This window comes from Ovis aries, chromosome 3 (genome assembly GCF_016772045.2).
Source record: "Ovis aries strain OAR_USU_Benz2616 breed Rambouillet chromosome 3, ARS-UI_Ramb_v3.0, whole genome shotgun sequence".
Lineage (NCBI taxonomy): Eukaryota > Metazoa > Chordata > Mammalia > Artiodactyla > Bovidae > Ovis > Ovis aries.
The window spans coordinates 35,956,162-35,971,058 of NC_056056.1; the positions used below are offsets into that span (position 1 = coordinate 35,956,162).

Consider the following 14,897-nt stretch of genomic DNA (forward strand, 5'->3'; position numbering starts at 1 on the left):
GGACTTAAGCACGTTTTCTAATGTCTGGAGCCAATTATTCTAACAGGAAAAGATGTTCTAGAGCCTCGGAGAGCTGGGGTAGCTCTTGCCAGGCACTGTGTTTGGTCAGCGTGGAAGTCCAGTGAAGTCCAGTGTAGCAGTTGGTGTATCGGATCAAAAAGACCTCAGAGGGAGTTGTTACGATGTTTAACACTACTGGCTTAGGGTTACAGGCTTCAGTCATGGGAAAACATGGACTTATTCAGTCCCTTCATTAAGGGACTGTCAAATAACACCTTTACTTTGAAGCAGGATGCCAGCATTCATCACCACTTTCTGGTTCTTAGGAGGGATGAAGAAAGGGGCCAGGAGAGAAGGGGTGAGAAGGGAGCAACGCAGCAGGGGAAATAAACTTCTGGGACGAATACTGGTGCATCCTCTTCTGCGTCTACACTGCCATGCTGCTGCTGCTGCTGCTAAGTTGCTTCAGTCGTGTCCGACTCTGTGCGACCCCATAGACAGCAGCCCACCAAGGCTCCTCTGTCCCTGGGATTCTCCAGGCAAGAACACTGGAGTGGGTTGCCATTTCCTTCTCCAATGCATGAAAGTGAAAAGTTAAAGTGGGTTGCCATTGCCTTCTCCCTACACTGACATACTTGGGTGTAATTATCCCACTTGGGTATAGCCTTGACTAGGCTTTTTACAGCAAGAACTGCAAGCAGGTAATTGACTAATGGTCCTATTCTGGGCCATGCATGGAAGGATATGGGGGAGCCCCAAAAGGGTAAGACGTGGTGCCTGCTCCTAAGCAGAGTGTTGGAGCGCTTCTAGTCCAGGGATGAGAGACAGAGAGGCAGGTCAGATTGTTTTAGTTAAAGGCTTTGATGGAGGAGCGTCTGTACAGCAGGCCACAGGCTGCCTCCCCAAGCATGGCCTAGGGCCAGGTGGGGTTCTGCAGAGAGCCTGCCTTGTGTTGTGGTGGAAATATCCCAGTGGCGTCTCACCCTCGCAAGATTAACGCATGAAGTTCACCAGACATTCCTGTCCTCGAACCCCAGCCTAGGTCTGCGGAGCGGCTGCGGGGTCGCAGGCAGCGGGCAGCGAGCACGGGCGCGCGCTCCCTTACAGTCCTCGCTCCCCGGCGCGTGCGCGGGGCCGGGACCGGGGCCTGCGCGCCGCCCGGGCGCCTGCACTGCGCGCGCGCACCGACCCCGCGTGGGGCCCGGCTCCGGCGCGCGCGACGCGGAGGTGGCAGGCGGGAGGGGCCGGACGAGGGCGGGGAGAGGCGCGGCGGGAGGCCCCGCGGCCGGCTACTGGAGACAGGCGCCCGGGCGGAGAAGCGCGCCTCTTGGCCTTCTCTCCGCGCCCCTGCGTTCCCGTCGGCCGCCCGGAGAGGCCCGGAGGAGGCAGGTGGGGCGGGAGCGCGCGGGGGCCCCGGGCCGGGCGGGTGGGGGCGCGGGGGCCGCAGGGCCGGTTGGCGGTTCGGGGAGGGCGGCGCGGAGGCGCTGGGAGACCCCCCGCCCCCCGGTCGCCTGCAGTGGGCGCCAGTGTCGCCGGCTCCCGGAGGCCTCCCTGGGGCGGGGGCGGGGTTGGAGCGGCCCACGGGCCGGGACGTGGGTGTCTGGTTTCCGTTTCTCGCCGCCCGTTTAACTTCGGGATGAGATACCGCCAGGTGTGTGGGGCGGGCCGGACCCTGCTGCGCCGCCCCAACCTTGACCGCCCCGGCGCCCTTGGGAGAGCCTCTCGCGCGCAGTGATGCGCAGCGTGCTGTGCCCAGCCCTTCGTGGTTTTCCTGAGAGGGCCCTCTTCGCATCTCTCCTGCCACCCCTTTGCTTATTAAACTGTTTGAGAAACCTTTTGCCGGAGAGAATTCAAAGATAAATGACTAAGATAAATGACTCTGCCTCCAGTCGTTCGCTACCCCCAGATTCCTTAATTCTAAATCATGGGAAGTTGGGGGAAAACACTTGCTCAGAGACTGCTCGACAGAGACGCGGGTTAGACCTCATCCTTGTGAGCTGGATTGATGGGTTTATAACGTCAGCTTTCTTTTGAATTAGATGTCAGGTTGTTCATTAATCTAGAGACTATGTAGGCAATTTGGATTTTAACTCTGAGACAATGTTTTGATATGTATCAGAGGAGGATATTCTCATGGGATAATAACTTGCTGTATGTTCCCTGCTTGAGTGTGGCTCACATTGTAGCAGTATCAGAGTGTAAATTGATGCCTTTTAAATATTTCAGTGAAGAAACACCCTCCTTTTTTGAAATATCCGCCAAATACTTTAATCGTACTTCACTTTCACATTGACACTTGTCATTTATGTATCTTCTGCACAACTTAAGGTCGTCTAAATGGCAGAAGATCACGCAGTGAAGGACATGGAGCAACTGTGTAGAGAAAGCAGAGAACTGGAATTGGCAGAAGTCTGCATTTTCATGATGCAAAGCCATCCTGGTTCCACCCTGTTTTGCTACCATAATTAGGCATTTTAAAATACTTTCGTTTGTTATGGACAACCTGGGCGGAAAGAGTGAATCTTGAAATGGAATGAATATGTTTATTTCTGTCTTACAGAAGATTTGGCATATGGTATATTATTTATAGGATTTATTTCAGACGTTTCATATTTACCAGAAACAATCCCACCAGCAAGGCTTTTAAAAAATAATATTTATATGATGTCTTTCGTGGCTTGTAACAACTCCAGTTTTGAAACATACTAGTGATCTTCATGTAATAGAATCAACTGAACTCTTTAGCCCTGTGTAAATCTGTGAACATCTGATTACTTTTAGACTTGCTATTCCCTTGTTAATGATGTATAATTGAGTACCACCATGGGCTTGCTTAGTTTGTTAGCCTCTGTTTTTTCATCATTTCAGGCATTTGTATATTTTCTCATCTGGAATTTGAGTCCACAGAATTTTCTATTCTGAGGGAAGTATTCCTCTGCAGTGTTCAGTACGGTGACTTTTGAGTCCTTGTATGGGGCTCTAGCAATGGAGGAACTAAACGTTTAATTTGTATAGACACATGTGGCTAATAGCTATCTGGTTGGGCACTGCAGTTTTAAATTATTCCCTTAGGAAGCTTTCACTGGCCCCCTTAAATCCAGCACTTATTTCAATTATATAGTAATTTCAAATTTCTTGTAGGAATTCTGTTCTTACCTGTAATCTACTTGATGACATATCTATTTTCTTTACCTTTCCTATGCCAGGCTAAGACTTAGTTTGAAACGCTTGATAAATATTTGTTGAATGACTAAATGAACTTGTTGAGGGCAGGTACCTTTCATGTTCTCTGTAAGGCCCATTGTTGTTCAGTCGCTCAGCGGTGTCTGACTGCAACCCCACGGACTGTAGCACACCATACTTGCTCAATGATTAAATAGATTTTATGTAGATAACAAATAAATGGGTTATTAGAAATATACTTAAAATGCTTATTTTAGTAAGATTATGTTTTTTCGTATCTCGTGAAAATAAATACTCAGAATACTATATGAAAGTGAATGAAAGGGCCCCGTGTTTCCAACTCAAGTGGATGCAGCTTGGATTTCCTGATATTTGAGTAACAACTCAAAGATATGAGTTTGAGTAATATGCCCTTGAACTGTATTCCAAATAAATCTGAGGGCATCTCTTGGTCTCCGTGAGGTTCTTTAGTGAGGTCCTAATAGCCGTGAACCACTCTGAAGAAGTTAATGGGCAACTCCACTCACCACTGTTCAGTGTTAGGGCATTGACCAGGAATCTCTGAAAAAAAATCACCAAATATTAGAACCATGTTACAAGCTGCTTTTACTCAGAGCTGATTTGGGGTGATGGAATTCCTATATAAATCATAGTTTAGGGAATTTGATTCTTGTTATTGCTTCTGTTACATACACAGTTAATTAGGGCCACCTTTTTTTTTTTTATCTTAGGTTATTTTGCATAACCCGTTATCACCAATTAGCCATAGTAGGATTTGAAATGAAAATATGTGCTCAATCCAGCTCATCACAACTCTAGATTTGACCAAGATTTTCCCAGATCTTTAGATCCAGAAGTCACTTTTAGGAAAGGATTCTAAAACTATACAGAAGTTTGTAGAGATGTATAGTTTTCTTAAGTGGATCAAAAGGTAGAAGGTTGGGCTTTTCATGACAGAAAGGAAATGGGACCGGGGAAAAAAATGCAATGTAGACACAAAATACCTTTTAAGAATGTTCACTACATTGTTCAGGTAATATTGTAGCTTCTTTGGGTTTGAAATATCTAACATGTAAAATAAAGTTGATTACATCTTGTTGAATGAATCATCTTTCCACCTTGAGTCTAGGACTTGAATATTTATTAAATGTGTATATTTAATAAATCATTATTAAATGTGTTTTTGAATGGGAAACTCCACTTTTTGAAAGGGAAGTTTTGAAAAGTGGCTTCTTAACCAACTCAGGAAGAAAACCACTGAATTATTTTATTGAAGAATTAAGAGTATGAAAAGCATGGCTGAGTCCCAAAGTGTGACTGTAGTCAAAGATTAATCTTCCTAAAACAGCTTGAATTAGGACAGTCTCCTTTTAAAAAGTCAGTGATTTCCCACTGCTCATGGAATTAAATGGTTGGTATTTGATCAGGTATATAAAGCATTACTGAGGAGAGTCCTAAAAAACCATGACAGCCTTACCTCTTTCTAGATGTGCCCAGTTCCAGCCTGCTGTTCCTTTGATGGGCTTTGCTTTTAAATTTCTGCCTACTCATCTTTCAAGACACTTCTCAAATAATGCTTTTTTCACTGCACCGTTTCTCATTCTCAGGAGCTCCTGCTGCAAAAGTTCCTTGTACTGAGATTATGGAAGATATTTAACTCAGTTTTATCAACTATAGTTATTAGTACTATTTTATTCACCCTAGTTGATTGTAAGCTACCTAATAAGCATGGGCCATATTTTACTCATTTTTGTATTCTCTGAAACATCTAGAATAGTGTAGTGCCTTGTACAGATTAATATTATTAAGCTTTATTTCTGTTCCTTGGCTTCAAAGGACACTTCATACCTGGTATAGACTGTTTTCCCCAAATTTACTGCTAATTTGTAGAGGCCAACAAGCAGAAATCCTGACTGACTTTGAATACAGGGAAGCTGCAGTATTGAAGGAGAGCTTTCCTTGTGGTAGGCGCTACTTTTTGGAATTGTTAGTATTTGAGGAAGTTCACTATGCCATATGGCAACAATTTTTCCCATTTATGTGGCCAGGTTAATGTCAAAATGATTCAAAGTGTTGAGTGGTGAGACATTTTAGCATCCAAGAAACCTTGAGAGCCTTTAACAAAGTAACAATGGATTAAGTTATTTAATATATAATATCCATGACCATGTAAACCTGTACCTTATGAAAAAAAGAAATTGCCTTACTCTTTACCACTTTCTGCTAGTATTTAGAAAACATATGAATCTGATTGGAAAGAAACCACTTATCTCAGAAAGGTGACTGCTTGGAATAGGGTGGTGGTGGTAGGGAAGCATGATATGTTAAGGTGATAAACTGCTGGTTAACCAAGTAGAATAGAGCACACATTGAGTAGTATCTAGCCTAGCATTATCTGCTACACTATCAGTTAACTATCTTTACTTATTCTGTTCTTTCTACTGAAATAATCTATACTCATTTTTATTTAGCTTAAGAGTCGGGCATGACTGAGCGACTTCACTTTCACTTTGCACTTTCATCCATTGGAGAAGGAAATGGCAACCCACTCCAGTATTCTTGCCTGGAGAATCCCAGGGATAGAGGAGCCTAGTGGGCTGCCTTCTATGGGGTCGCACAGAGTTGGACATGACTGAAGCGATTTAGCAGCAGTAGCAGCAGCAATATAGTTTTCTGCTTTTATTTTAAATAGATACAGAGATTCATAATATTTCAGACTTCAAAGATTTGATGCAGAAGAAACTGGAAGGCTTTTAGCCTCATAGTTCAGGTTTACTAACATTTTCTCTTCATTCTGTGTCATCTCTGATATGTGGGTCAGGGTGCAGCTGTTGTCTAATTTGGAGCAAATTTATCCTGAGTGCTCATGTTTCCTGGGATAAAGCGGTGATATAAGTGATGTGGCTTAAAGGCATGACCTTCCATCTTCCGCTGGATGGACTAAACAGATCCTCCACCTCACTACCTTGTTAAGAAGGGGAACAATGTCAGTAAGCGTCTAGATTTAGATTTGTACAAGTGATGTGGTCAGTTTTCAGTTAAGTTTTCTGGCATGTCAGAAAATAATGATGTTCTAAACTAGATTATTTTCATATGATGAGCAGATGGCACGAACCATTTGATAGAAGCTGTGTCAGGTCCTATGAGAAGTTTGAGATGCATCTACCAGGGATACTATCTCCTCGCTTGTTACTGCAAGTAAAGAGGACATCACCCATTTAGATTAGTTCAGCATTTAGAAAATGTTTTTGCCTATTATTGGGAAATACATAGCAGTTTTTTATTCCTGAGCTTTGTCCAAAAAGATTACGTATGCTTTTGACCCTAAGAGACAGTGTGAAGCAATATATATATTCAGTAACAGTGGTTTGCTAAAAGGATTCCCCGCCCCGCCACTCTCTAAAGAGATGTTTGAAGGTTGCCAATAGGTTAGAAATTTTTAAAAATAGGCTATTTGTGATTGGAGGCAGTTATTCTAAGTTGCATACAAATATAATAGATACGCTTTTTTCCTCTCTCTCACTAAAGGTGGCTCTCTAGAAGATGACCATAGAAGATCTTCCAGATTTTCCATTAGCGGGAAGTTCTTTGATTGGAAAATACCCATTTTTATTTCAAGGTTCTGATACACCAGTTATCTTTTCCATTTCTGCAGCACCAATGCCTTCAGACTGTGGTATGTTAAGTAGCTGTGTTTATTTTCCGTGAACTGGTAACTTGACTTCTGTTTTATACCTTTTTGTATTCCTAATTTTTCCTAAGACCATTTATTGTGGTTTTCATAAAATTGCTAAAGTTTTACTTTTTCAAAAATAACAGTTACTTGTTGCTTTTCCTGCCTTTTAAGCTGAACACTTTATGTCTGCCGTCAGCATTTTTACTACGTAAAAATGTTCATTTTAAGCACTACGGTGGACTCAGAAGATTTTATTTTTAAAATGCGGTAGTGCTTAGACACCTAGCATCCTTTTGCTATTGATGTATATATTTTGGTTAAATATATTGACTTGTTTAAAAAGCCATGTGTGAAAAGAAAAAGATGTAAAAACACTGTGAGGTAGCCTTCTTTAAGGACCCTGTTATCTCTGAAATACTGGGATTCTAATTAACAAGCCAAGTAATCACTGCTGAAATGATCCAAATTTGGATGACCATGTAACAAAAAGTAATGTGTTTTAATACACAAACAAGCCTAATTTGGATTCTGTTCAATTGTCTCCCATTGTAATTATCAGTGTGTACACAAATATAGTAAAACAAAACCAGAAAAGCCCTGTACTTATGCAAAGAGGGTGAGACCTTTCCTGGGAATGTGGCTCGAGATTGATTCATATTTAAACTGGTTCATTAAATATTCTTTGTAAAATGTAAATTTAGTAGTATTCTGGTTTTTAATCTATTTAGACTTGTTTTCCTGGGACCGTGTTTTATCAGATAGGTGATAAAGGAATAAAAGAAAACTGGAAGGTAAACTTGATGGATGTGTTACATTTTTAATTTAGATAGAGCTTTTCAAGTAAAATATGGGGTCACCATTTCAAATTGTCTTTGGAGGTAGAGATAATGCAGTTTTTAAACATTAGTGAAAATATAATGATTGGATTGTGAATTTGTCTTTTTAGCCATATCCATTCTAATAACTACTCATCTCCAAGTATGCTATTTTTATATGTTCAGATTCTGTAGCAGCTTGCCTTGTAGTCATCAAGGGGGTTACATAAAACCTGTGCCTAGGTCTTGGGAGTTATTTGCAGTTTTTACAAAAACTGACTGGATTGATTTTCAGATATAAAAAAATCAGTTATGCAGGAAAAACCTTGAAAAGCACTTTGTACCTTGCTTATGGCACTTACCTTGTTCTATCTTGAGTCATAATTGTCTTCTTTCCTTTCCCGGACTACAGCTCTTTGGATGGAGTAGAAATCACATTTTGTTTTTGATTATCTCATTGGGCTAAGGTAGTCAGTATTAGTTGCTCAGTCAGTGTTTGTTGAATAAATACATTGAAAGGTGAAAATGGGTATTGATCCCTTTGTATAACCAAAATTAAACATTGTCTCAATTCTTAATACATCCTTAGAATCTGAATGGACCTACAGTTCAGCTTCCCCTACTCATTTCCTAGTATAGAAATTCTGTTTCAGGATCTCTGATAGGTAACCATTCAGCCACTTGGATATCTTCAGTAGCAGGAAACTAATAGTTTATTTCATTGCTAAAGTTTTAGTTGTGATAAAAATTGTTTTTATATATGGCTTTTTTGTATTTGTATATGGCTCAAAGTATGCCTCCTTAAAATTTTGGCAAAATGGTTTGATATGTGTGTGGAACAAACACTTTTTTATATGATAACCTTCAAATGTTTGAAGATAATTTGGATATTTTAAATTAGTCTGTACTTCTTTGGGCTACACATTTCTGATTCCTTTACCAGGCCCTCATCATCAGGATTTCTAGACCCTTTTCACTCCAGCTGTTCTCTTTTTAGTATGCTGTAGTCAGTGTCCTCTTAAAACACGGCATCCAGAATTGTGTTTGTTGAGTAAGTAAGTGTTGAGGGCCTGTTATGTGCTAGGTCTTGTCCCAGGTGCTGGGGATAGCACAGTGACCAAGAGCAACATTCTGGGAAGGAAAACAGACAATAAATGAACACATAAATAAACAAAATGTGAGTTTTATAGGTGATAATGAATTCTGTGGAGAAAAGAAATGGACAGAGGATAATGGAGCAGAGTGGTTGTTAGGTGGGCTGGTCATCTGAAGAATCAGAAGCATCTGGTTGAGAGAAGAGCCTGGAGAGATGTGTTCCAGGCAGAAGAACAGGAAATCAAAGACACGGAGTTGGGAGAAAAACTTTGGTGTATCCAGAGAAATAGTGGAAGGCCATTGTGGCTGAGAAGCAAAGTGGTTGACGGGCAGAATGGCAGGAGATGAAATTGGGAAGGAAGGCAGGGACCAGACCAGGCAGGATCATTTAGGCTTCAGAAAGGAGTTTGTATTTTTTTGTAAATGTAATGGGAATGTAATTTTGTCTGTCTCCTCCTACAAAGAAATCTTGGTGAAATTTTGATTGATTAGAATTGAAATTATTTTAAATAATAATTAAACTTTAAAGTTTAAATAATTTAACTTATGTATGCTGCTAAAATCTGTAAATTTTAGCTCAGTAGTGAATTTTCTTGAGGAGGCAACATCATAGAGGAAAGACGATAGACTTTGGAGGCAGACCTGGTTTTCTGCCCCAGATTTGTCACTTGGTAGCTGTCTGACTTTGAGCAAGTATTAGTTAGTCTGAGCTTATCTATAAAATGAGACTAATACCTATCAGGTAAGGTGTTTGGTAAAGTGTAAGCATTCAGCAAATACTGCTTTTCTAATGCGTCTCTTCTTTAGATGCTTCTGATTTTTTAGAGTCCCTAGCTTCTTTTTCAAGATTAAAGAATCTGATTTTCTTCTGTTCTCTTTTATTTTCTGGCCATAGGATAATCTGTTCTCTGAATCTTAAGGAAGTTTTAAGGAATTTAAAAATCATGTTTAATTTTGTCCAGTATTCCACATCTTTACTAATATATATTCCAAATAACCCAATCTCTTTGCCTCAATGCTTCCTTTCTGCATTATCACATATTGCTTCCTGATTGTGTGTACATAGCAGTTCCCCACTGGCTTCTCAGGGGGTAAAAAGTAATGCCTGTTTACTATAGAACATTTGGAAACTACAGAGAAGTAACAAGAGTATTTAAAATCACACATCATTCTAGTACCACTGCTAACATTCTGGCATGTGTCTTTCTACTGTGCATGTTTGATCATGGATGTGAACCTGTTGTTCATGACATATTTATGTCTTGAGAGGTGAAAATACCTGTAAACTCTGACAGATTTTCTGTGCTTTAGAGGAAGTTCTTGGACAGTTTAGGGTTTGCGATCAGTGCACTCAGATTTTTGTTTCAATTGTGATAAGACGTGGTGTGATGCGTGGAAATCTCATTCTCACAGCACTTCAGAAGTGCTTCATAATTTTTGGTGATCCTGACTTGCTTTTGAGACTTGCTTAAGGTAAAATATTTCTAGCGCCTAAAAGTATTTGTGTCATTTGAGTCCTGGTCTTGTTGTTTATTATTTTTAACATATGCTTTTGGAAATTTTAATAAATATAACATGCCTTTTTTTTTTATTATTCTTTAAACAGAGTTTTCTTTCTTTGATCCTAATGATACATCATGCCAGGAAATTCTCTTTGATCCCAAAACTTCTGTATCAGAATTATTTGCCATTTTAAGACAGTGGGTTCCTCAGGTCCAGCAAAACATTGATGTTATTGGAAATGAGGTAAGCAGTTTTTATATCATAAATCTTATGTTATTAGGGTTGTTAATTATAAAATATTCCCCCCCCCCATTGGAATGAAAAGGTGGTGATAAAGGGGCAACCTTTTAAAGATGCTGATGCTTGTTCTTTGTATATCTGGATTTTTCACCAAAAGTGGATTAGTGCTGTGTAGTCTTTCCATCGGGGCTTCCCAGGGAGGCTCAGTGGGTAAAGAATCCACCTGCAGTGCAGGAGACATGGGTTCAGTCCTTGTGTGGGGAAGATCCCCTGGAGGAGGCATGGCAACCCACTCCGGTATTCTTGCCTGGAGAATCCCATGGACAGAGGAGGCTGGCAGGCTACAGTCCATGGGGTCGCGAAAGAGTGGGACACGACTGAGTGACTGAGCACGCACACAGCACAGTCTTTCCATCATTCCCCTGTGCTCCTCACTTCCTTCTGTCTGGAGTCCTGATATTTTGACTCTTGATGGGAGCAGGCATTTTTCATATTTTCATACAAATTAATTTATAAATTAAAAAAACCCTTTCATGAGGGAATTTGATTACCATCATGTTTATCTATACGTTTGGGTGGCTTGGTAAAGATGTAGACTTCAATATAACTTAAAAACTGAATTTTTTGCAAGAGGAGTAAAAGAATAATGCTGGGTTCCTGGACCAGCTTATTGTCATGTGTTAAGGAAGGGGGGTTTTTACTTTTTCAAATACTGTTACTCCCATTAGAAAGGAAATTTGCTTGTCCTTTGAGAGGTTAAGGAACCTATTTTGAGTGACAGATTACTTGGGAATACTCTTCAAGAGTTTCCTTTGGCCTGGTGACAAGTTCCCTTTTCATTATTGTTATTGGGTGCAGACTTAAAATTCATCCATAAGAGAAGTCAGTTCTGTCTACTCATTTTGTGCATGCATGCTCAGTCGCTAAGTCGTGTCTGACTCTTTGCAACCGCATGGACTGTAGCCCACCAGGCTCCTCTGCCCATGGGATTCTCCAGACAAGAATACTGGAATGGGTTGCCATTTCTTCCTTCAGGATTCGTTGAGAACTAATTCAGTAAGACTGACTTTCCTGGTTCCTCAGTATTGGTTTGAAATCAGTAGACTATTGTGTTGTAATCATATCTTCCTTGGTTTCCTCAGATTCTTAAGAGAGGTTGCAATGTGAATGACAGAGATGGATTGACAGATATGACTCTCTTGCATTATACATGCAAATCTGGAGCTCACGGTATTGGTGAGTATGTGGAGAGTCTGTTAAAGGCTTGAGACATCTATGTTTGTGCTTGTATATGTCAGCCAGAGTCCCTGCAAGGGGGCCTAGGTGATGATGATAATATTCCCTGAATAGATGAGGATTCAGTTAGGTCCGCCCCACACCTTGTTCCTGTTCCTCCCTTTCCTTGAGGGAGTCTTTATAGTCTCCTGGTACCTCCCAACTTTTCTGGAACAGGCTTCATGCCTGCCTGCTTGCTAGGTGAGAGTAACTACTAACACCTAGAACCTTTCTGAGGGTTTACAGCAAGGTTTAACAGTCCATGCTTTTTTCCAGGCATCCCGCTCTCTACAGACCCTGGTCTTTATGTCTGTCTAAGGTCTGTTCCTACATACATATGTGTATAGTTTCCAAAACTGGTATTCTCCTGTGCTATACCACTGCCTTTTAATGATAAATTGTGAATTCCTCTCCCTGGTTCAGTAGTCTGAGACAGTGCTTCTTAAACTTGATGATGAAGGACTCTTCTGTTTTTTCTTTCTGCAGTCCATCATGGACTGATAGTTTTGTAAAATAAAATAAAAATGAATCTTGTAATAGAAAAATGAAATTAAAGACATATAAAATACAAGCCCAAGAATTTTTCAAAAGCATAAAATTTCATTTCAGTTAATATATTCAGAGGAAATGATTATGCAGGGGAAAAGAGAAACATTATCAAAAGTACAACTTACAGTTAGCAGGGGTCTGGCACACTGGTTTTAATGGCTCTGTAGTATTCCATTATATGGATGTCTCATAACTTATTTAACCAGTGTCTTATTATTGTACTTTTAGGTTGTTTCACAATTTTATTCATAATAAAAAGCGCTTTGATGAACATCTTTACAGCTCTGCGTTTATCAATATCCTTGAGTATGATTATTTTGTTAGAAAGAATAAATTCCTTGTAAAAGTGACAGTTTTTGAGTTGTAAGTGTATATTCAGTGTGCTGTTTGCCTTGGCTTTTTAGATGAGGTAGTAGACGGCATCCATTGGAACTTAACATTTGTATTGAAGGAAAGTAATTTAGAAAACCTTCTCTAGGTGATGTTGATACAGCGGTAAAATTTGCAACTCAGCTTATTGATCTGGGAGCAGATGTTAGTTTGCGGAGTCGATGGACAAACATGAATGCCTTGCATTATGCTGCTTATTTTGATGTTCCTGAGCTTATAAGAGTGATTTTGAAGACATCTAAACCAAAAGGCAAGTACTACAAGATCACCCCTGGATGTTATTAATTGAACACATTATTGATGGCAGAAAAATTATAACTAAAAGTTATTTTTACTTGTGATCCATCTTGTTCCATATGACTTCCAAGCCCATTTTATTTTTCAGAAATAGTTTGAATTTTTTAAAATTGAAGATTAGTTGCTATTTTTTCACAAAAGATTTAGTACAGAGACATACAAAATAAAGTGTTATCTCATTTGTTTATATCTCTGCACATTCCCCAGTAGAACATGGATTTTATAAAGTGTAGTTGAATCTATGTATAGTTCTTTGGTATTATTTAGGTAGCTAGAAATTTAGAGCAATAAAACCTTCAGAGCTGAGCACTGAAATCATGAAAGAATATTTATTTTAGGTGGTATTCAGTTCTGAAATTCTGTGATTCCATTATAGGGCAGATTTTTCATTTTTTTTCTTCTTGTCTTGATGGTGCTTGGTGTCCCAAAATTGAGCATCAGAATGTCTAAATCGCAGTCCTGGTTCCTTTCAGTGGGCAGTTTTCTTTAGAGAAAAAATGACAACAAGTGCAGTAGTATTACTTTATGTTGAAGGTTGTGTGCAGTGTTTCCTCCATTTGTAGGAGACTTGTTTTAGAGATTCAGTAGATAAATCTCCCAGAATGTTGTTTCTAACCTCTGCTTCATATAGTTATCCAGCTTTTTCCCCCCTGTTTATGTTTTCACTTTTTGAATGATGTTAGGAAGAACGCCTCTCTTGATGGTACTGCGGCTGCTGCTGCTAAGTCGCTTCACTCGTGTCCGACTCTGTGCGACCCCATGTCTTTCATAACTGAGGACAGTGTTCTGAGTGTGTCTTGGTTTGTTTGCAGTGTGGGTAGGGCATGTAAGGTGGTGAAGCAGTCATTTGATTCAGGCAGGATTAGCAGAACCAGAGGTATATTAAACCCATGTTATAAAAAACAGTCGAAATGGAATATCCAAATCTGGAGTATATCTTGTATTTATGTATTACATCCTGATGATTTGTTGAAAGTTCTTAAAATGTTCTTAGAATTGCAAGATTCTCATTCTTACTGTGACATACAAATTCTTCATAAAGTATTGTGAATGAATACAGCATGTAGCATATGTTTAATTACACTTTAATTTATTCCGGGTTTGAGAAGTCTCCGTTGTTTTACCTTCTTTTTTCTATGAAGAGGCAGATAGTAAATATTTTAGGCTTTGTGGACCACGTGGTCCCTGTTGAAACTACTTGATTCTACAGAGTGGTGTGAAAGTAGCCACAGAGAATATATAAATGAATGCAAGTGGCTGTGTTCCAATAAAACTTTATTTATGAAAACATGATGAGTTGGATTTGGCCATGAGCCACAGTTTGCTAGTCCCTGACTAAACCATGCTACATTATCATTGTTGTGGCCAATATGCAAGAGGTTTAGTGAAAGAGTGTGTTAAGATAGTTACTTTTATAAATACGAATTATTGCCATTAATTGCTTTTAAGTATACTTTAGTTTGTGATGGTTAGAAAACACATAACATGAGTCTATTTGATAGTGAAATTTTATTATACTAAGAAAAAAATTAGTTAACCAGATTGTAATATGCAGATTTTATTCCATTGTGAGAATGGTCCTTCTAGTGGGTTGGTTTAAGTCTCGTCAATAGCTTATACCCCATTCCCCCAAATAAATCCAACCCAACCTGCCTCTTTTCACGTTATAATAGATTAACTAAAATTTTTGTTAATACACTTGTGATGTTCAATTACAGATGTGGATGCCACTTGCAGCGACTTTAATTTTGGAACAGCTCTGCATATTGCTGCATATAACTTGTGTGCAGGTACCGTGAAATGCTTATTGGAGCATGGAGCCAATCCTGCATTTAGGGTAAGAGGTTAAATTAAAAGTGAAAAATATTAAAAAG

At 39.7% G+C, this 14,897-nt stretch overlaps 1 protein-coding gene across 8 annotated transcripts in view; it reads left to right on the forward strand.

Moving 5' to 3' along the window:
* The window catches only part of CLIP4 (CAP-Gly domain containing linker protein family member 4), a 69,329-nt gene that overhangs the window by 3,328 nt on the left and 51,104 nt on the right, over positions 1–14,897 (forward strand). For 6 of the 8 annotated variants that reach the window (XM_060413840.1, XM_060413839.1, XM_060413838.1 and 3 more), the window contains 5 exons: positions 6,712–6,859; positions 10,376–10,515; positions 11,655–11,748; positions 12,815–12,976; positions 14,742–14,860. In XM_060413840.1, the coding sequence (XP_060269823.1) occupies positions 6,727–6,859; positions 10,376–10,515; positions 11,655–11,748; positions 12,815–12,976; positions 14,742–14,860 (648 nt within the window). In that variant the 5' untranslated portion in view covers positions 6,712–6,726. Of the gene's footprint in view, positions 1–1,232; positions 1,390–6,711; positions 6,860–10,375; positions 10,516–11,654; positions 11,749–12,814; positions 12,977–14,741; positions 14,861–14,897 lie in introns of those variants that run through there. The other 2 variants (XM_015094280.4, XM_042245939.2) reach the window with 2 other exon arrangements.